The sequence below is a fragment of the Sinocyclocheilus anshuiensis genome, unplaced genomic scaffold (genome assembly GCF_001515605.1).
Source record: "Sinocyclocheilus anshuiensis isolate Anshui unplaced genomic scaffold, SAMN03320099.WGS_v1.1 scaffold665, whole genome shotgun sequence".
In the NCBI taxonomy this organism is placed as follows: domain Eukaryota; kingdom Metazoa; phylum Chordata; class Actinopteri; order Cypriniformes; family Cyprinidae; genus Sinocyclocheilus; species Sinocyclocheilus anshuiensis.
In genome coordinates, this window is record NW_015537961.1 from 761,009 (window position 1) to 767,607 (window position 6,599).

The 6,599-nt window shown below is 31.8% G+C and overlaps 1 protein-coding gene across 1 annotated transcript in view; it reads right to left on the reverse strand.

The window, feature by feature from the left end:
* LOC107667070 (uncharacterized) overlaps positions 1 to 6,599 on the reverse strand; it is a 55,187-nt gene that overhangs the window by 28,796 nt on the left and 19,792 nt on the right. Inside the window, exon 11 of the mRNA XM_016458669.1 lies at positions 4,182 to 4,329. Coding sequence (XP_016314155.1) covers positions 4,182 to 4,329 — 148 coding nt within the window. The remainder of the gene's footprint in view (positions 1 to 4,181; positions 4,330 to 6,599) is intronic.

Here is a 6,599-nt window from a genome sequence, read left to right on the forward strand (position 1 = left end):
TAATATTAATTATTAATATTAAATATTAATTATTATTGATGTTTATTTTATAATATTTATCATGATAATATACATTTTATAATATTGTTATTTTAAATACATGATACATATTAGTTCATATAAACAATTTATATAAATCTAATTAATGCAAATTAAATAATACAATATTTTTATTTTAGGTCTGATTTCTAATTAAGTGAAAGTATTATTATTATTATTATTATTATTATTATATTAAAGTATAATTCTGGAAAGTATTACGATTTCCACAAAAATATGAAGCAGCATAACTGTTGTCAACATTGATAATAATCAGAAATGTTTCTTGAGCAGCAAATCAGCATATTAGAATGATTTCTGGATCATGTGACACTGAAGACTGCAGTAATGATGCTGAAAATTCAGCTTTGATCACAGAAATAAATTATATTTTAATATATATTCACATAGAAAACAGCTATTTTAAATTATAATAATATTATACATTATTACTGTTTTTGGAATGGTACTGTACTCAAAACAAATGTTCACCTACAAATGTAAATTCTGAGGACAGAAAAAGTTCGGATTAACTGACCGGTGTTATGCATCTTCAAATGAATGCAAATGAGATCTGAAAGCAATACTTTCAGTGGATAATGATTTCAATTTCAACCTGTTCTTCAAACAAGTTCCCATATGGCTTGATATACATAGCAGGTCAAATTAATAATGTGATTATTAAATCAAATTAAACATGTGTCATTAAATATGCCAATCCCATTTCTAGTGCAAATATAAAACGATTCTATGAATGCTTTAAAAAAATGTTTTGACCAGGACATGGAAAGTGAAAATAATAACTGCAAAATCATGCAAAACTTCAACAGTGCTTTCTTTCACACGGACAAAACCGTTTTTCATGCACGGCACCCAATCGGCTCATTTCTGCTTTTATGGCGGCATATGAATCTAAACTGGGCATTCTCTGATTATGAGCTCAGGATGAATGAGTCAGAGTTTGGGAGAGAGAAATGCATGATGCCGGAGAGAAAGAAAGAAAGAAACAGTCGCCTGAGAAAGTGCCATTAGGAGAGCGCGGCAAATTTACAAGACCTAATAGCATTTATAAACACGCCACTCAAAGAGTGCAAGCCTCGAGTTTAATCGCACAACGGCACGTTATCGGGCTATTCGCAAGCGTGAAGCCTTCAAATAACAATTACACGCTCCGACGTCTCTTCTCCACATCCTGCTTCAGATCAGTCCAGGCTTTTATCCAAACTCCTGCACCTTTCCTGCATGATGACAACTAAGAGACAGTGAATTATGTCACCGAACGGCTCTCGAATGGCTTCCTCTGCTCGTTCCCAGCACTGTATTTCATCAGCTCTCTCTGCCTCTTCCAGTGTAAAGTTGTGGAGTGATGTCAGCCAAACGCTCTCGTAGCACATATGAAGCTTGTGGCGGCTGCATCTGGGAGCCATTAGAGAGAAATACAGGCCTCTTCGTCATGTTTACCTCACGTCACTAAACAAGAAGTCTGGTTCTACACACAAACACACACACACATAGATGCGGTGCCTCATAATGTGTAAAAATACACAGGTTTAGACCATCTTGAGCTGAAGCAAACATCTTAAACTAATCCAGGTTAGTTGGTCGCCAGGTTTTGGGCACTTGACCAGCTTGAGAGAGATTAGTATAAGCCTGTCATGAAATAATGGTCAGAAAAAAACTTTTTTTAATTTTTTTATTTAGAAAGCATTACTGACAAAATATTTTTTAAATCCTATTTTTAAAAAAAGTTGTTAAAAAATAGTTTTTTGTTGATCATCATAATTTTATGGCTCATATAGCCTGACGTCCTGGGGCTATTGTATCTTCCAGCCAGGCTACCTGCTTGAATAACTGATTCACGTTGTTCACTCGCTTTATAGGGGTGAAACAGATCGTACTTGATCATTTGCACGTGCTGCCAATATAAACATGCGTTTTAAACCATTGAAGCGCATGAAGAGGTGAAAGAGAACTCAATTTGGTGCTCGAACAGAATCGATTCCTCTTTTGCGTCTCCTTGAGCTTGAACGGACACAAACACACAAAATCTCGGCAAGTGTTCTCGTAAACACAGTCGGTTGCGTCTTGAAGTGAACCTAAACAGTGGGGAAAGAAATCGGACGCGTATCAATATACTAGATACGTGCATCTGGTCTTAAAGGGACAGAAGCCTATAAAAACCTGCTGCTGTCTGTGTCAATGTTAATCAAACAAAACACAACTTTTACAAATATTGCAGTGTTATTTTACACTTAATTATTACATTTTTTGTACCTGACTAATGTTACTAATCTTACACCTTATTTTATTTTTAAATTCGTTCTAATTTATCTATGAAATTTGTTTATTTGTTCTATTATTATTACTTATTACATAATAATATCCAGAAATACATCCAAGATAATCATCCTACACACAATGGAGCTCTTCTTCAGCGCTAATGGCCTGTAATATAACAAATGGTTATGTTGCTACTGTATTAATCCAATGAGTGTTTTTTCCTCTATTTTCTGCAGGTACGTCCAAAAGATGTCATTTCAGCCATAATGTCAGCGGATATGAAAACGCCTAGAATTGGGAGTTTTGAGGGAATGCTGTTTGTCCTGGCGGCCTGTTTTTGCCCTCGCAGCACAGTCGAAGCGTGTCATACCTCATGGAAACCTCTAGATCTGTCCTGCCAGTGTCAATAACACCTCCGAAGGCTTTCCTGAATGCTGTGTCTCACAGACAACTGTGCTTTGTTAGATAGAGAGGATGTCATCTACATCCCATCCAAACCAAACCAACACACAGAGAAAGAGGAGCCTCACATACCGCCCTCCTAAATAACCAAACTGCACCATCATCCATGGAGAGCAGCAACTGTATTTCACTTGTATGGCCAGAAGAGGAGTCAGACTCAACGTGTCAGAGCAGAGGTCATTTACAGCGTCCGTTACGTAATTATGGCAAGTGCTAACGTCTTTTCAGCGTTAAGCAGCAGAAACGCTTAAGGTCTTTTCACATGACTCGCGTCAGGAAATAAACTGTTTTCGTTAATTGAAGTAACGCTGAAATAAAATTAAAAATAAACATTAGATAAACGTAGACAAAAATTACAAATGGTGCCTTGGCAACTAACTGAAATAAAATAAATTAAAGCTAAATGTAATAATTTAATATATAAAAGTTAAAAAAAGATGATAAAAGCATGTGACTACATGTCTAAAACCTAAACTAAGATTAAAATGAAAAACTGAAAATATAAAAATAGTAGCTACTTTAAATGATTAATAAATACTAATAAAATAATAAATACTGCTAAAGCACCTCTCAGTTGCCAACATGACGCTAATACCACTAATAAGGAATAAATAAGGAAAAACATTATTATATATAAATAATAAAATATATAAATAATATAAAATACATAATAAATAAATAATTTAAAATATTTATTCATTTTAAGTACATAAAATATATAATAATTTAATGTATAATGTAAAATATGAAAATATGAAATTTAAAAAAATGAAAATATAAACATTAACACATAAACATATAAACAAAACCTTATTCAAAATAGTAATAAATACTACAACAGTGTATAATTAATGCTAAAATAACACTGCTAAAAACACCTTTTAAAACAAGCAGCAACAACGGCTATAACTTTCGCATGAAAAGTGCAATTTTACTATTTATTAATTTGCACAGAATATTTAAGTGTGTATAATATGGGGCTTAGAAACCATTATTACCACTGTTATCAGAAATTTCATTCTCACTTTTTGGGATTTTTTTTGTGTGTGGCTTGAACACTGTGTAAAGAAAACAATTACAGTAAAAACAACGACGCCTTTGGCAACCGTTTGAACACAAAATACATCAAAATAAAATGTTTCACATCACATACAGTCACTTCCATAAACGCTTGTGTGATTTTTCTACATCCTAGTGAAATCAATGAATTTGCAGAACATCCGCTTGATGCATCAAGTCGCAGAATTTAATGCTTTGGGAAACATGTGAAAAAGCCTCTGGTGACATTTAAACATTTCCGCAAGAAAAACCCAAAAAACAAGAAGAAAAAAAAAAAACAAGCAGCATACGAGAGTACAAGAATATAATTGTAGAATTACAACAGAATGAAAGCTGCATACCGTAAACCCCTTCAGACGATTTTGCTCCTCTTTAACCTCCTTTCCCATAATTCTGTGTGGGTCTGTTCCCACGCTGCTCCGGGTTTCAGGGTCACTGCTGTCCCTGGTTAACGAGGAGGTGGAGGGGAGTTGAGCTGCCTTTTCGTTCCTACAAACACAAACACTCAGCCATCAAATCAAGCTGCCAGCAGCACCGGAGGCCGAAGCCAAGAACACAGAAGCTTCAGCACTGGGTCTAATTATGTCCACGCTGCATTCACATTCGCTGTCACTCTATGGAGATGTATTACAGTGACTGAGAGCGACCCATGACAGCGGATTACACATCTGGTGTTAGTAACTTCCAATATTAAGCAATGTTTTCAAAACAAAGCCACTAAGACACTCTACATCATGTCTTAAAATAAATATGCACATGGGAATAAATATTATATTATATTATATTATATTATATACACACTAGTTTTTACACATTTACATTTCCTTAAGAAATGACGTAAAGTTTAAAGAAATGATAAGAAAACACCTTTAATAAGGAATAAAGCATTATTATATATTACAATATAATAACAATAAAATCTATATTTATAAATAAAAATATTTTATATTAACATTATAAAAATAAATGAATAAAAATTTAATACATTTTATAATTAATAAAATTGTAATTAATTATATATAAATCATAATAATATATTAATATTATATTACACACACTACACACACTAGTAATAAAATATATAATTATTAAATAATTTGTATGAATAAAAATGCATTCATTTAAATTTTATTGCATTATATTATATTATACACAGACTAGTTTACACTATTAATAAAATATATAATATAAATAAATAAATATATTGTTATATGAATATTTTTTTAATTATATATTTATAATTATATAACATACATAAAATACATAATAAATAAATAGACTTTTATGATTTTTTGTTAACATATTTTTATGATTATATAATTATATAAATTATATATTTAATTTCTATTCTATTCTGATTTATTATATTACATACATACTAGTTTACATTGACACTGATTTAAGAAAATGTGAATGGTGTTTGGTTTTGCAAAGTTTGCCACCATGATGCTAATGCCACTAACAAATAATGCAGAATAAGGAAAAGCATTATTATATATTAAACATATTAATAAACAATAAATAAATATGTAATGCACATAACATGCAATCTAAATAATCAAATCCAGACTCAGGCTTATGTTTTCACGTTTCGGAACACATGCAATGAGACTTCAAAAAAAAAATCACTCTTAGGGAACATAAAACCTGCATTTTGTCCTGTGAGTTTACAACAACATGACAAGTTCATCCCTTTTCTAAAAGTAACAGTAACAACTGATCTAACAATGATTAATGGTGCTGCTGACTAGAGCGAGTGGATGTGAACAACGACACCATACAGTATCCGGCCTGACTTTATCCCGTTCATAAATTCAGTCATACATAATCCATAAATGCACTGCTGTGAAAGAAAACCAGAACCAGCGTTTGACAGATGAACTTTAACTGCTCCAAATTCAAGACATACACAATATACAATACACAATCACTGGTATAACACTCGGGACGGTCAAGAATGGCTTTAAACATCCACATATTAACAGAATCTGCTTTTTTATTATGATTTCCATACAGAGTAATTTCCCTCAGAAACGTCCAGCTCGGCTGTGAACTTTTACTACGTTCACCGAACAGAACGAGCTGCTTGTGTATTATTTTACCATTAGTAACAATTGCCATAAATACATCTGTGTTGCACAAATAAACGTATACATTTAATATAAGGAATAAATTCCTGTAATTACAGGGATAAACATACTTCATCCTCAACTGAAGGCACAAGGAGGAGACGCCAGTCTTTCCGCAGTAAGCACACTAGTTATATTATGACTAACTGGGCTCAAGAGCAGGAATCGCAGACTTTTAAACCTCAAACGATGATGAAATCAATACGGACGCCTTAATAAAATACAAAACAAGCTCAAACTTGGATTTGGAGGCCAAACTGCAACAAACAAACAAACAAATGAGAGTTTAAGAGTAGTTTCCAACAAAATTTGATACCAGATGTTTTGTTTTGGTGTTTAGTGTTTTAAAACGTTATGCTAATCAGGAGGAAAAATTGGTAATTGGTGTGTATAATATATGAATATTTATATATGTATTTAATAATTACTTATAATACTGTATATATATATATATATATATATAACATTTATAGCAATTATAATTATTTAATAGTTAAATTAGTTATTTGCATTATTATTATTTATTTAAAATATGTATTTATTAAATTTTTCATATAATTATTATTAGCTTTTATATTTATTTTACATTATATTATTTATATTATTTTTATGTGTATTCCACTATTTATA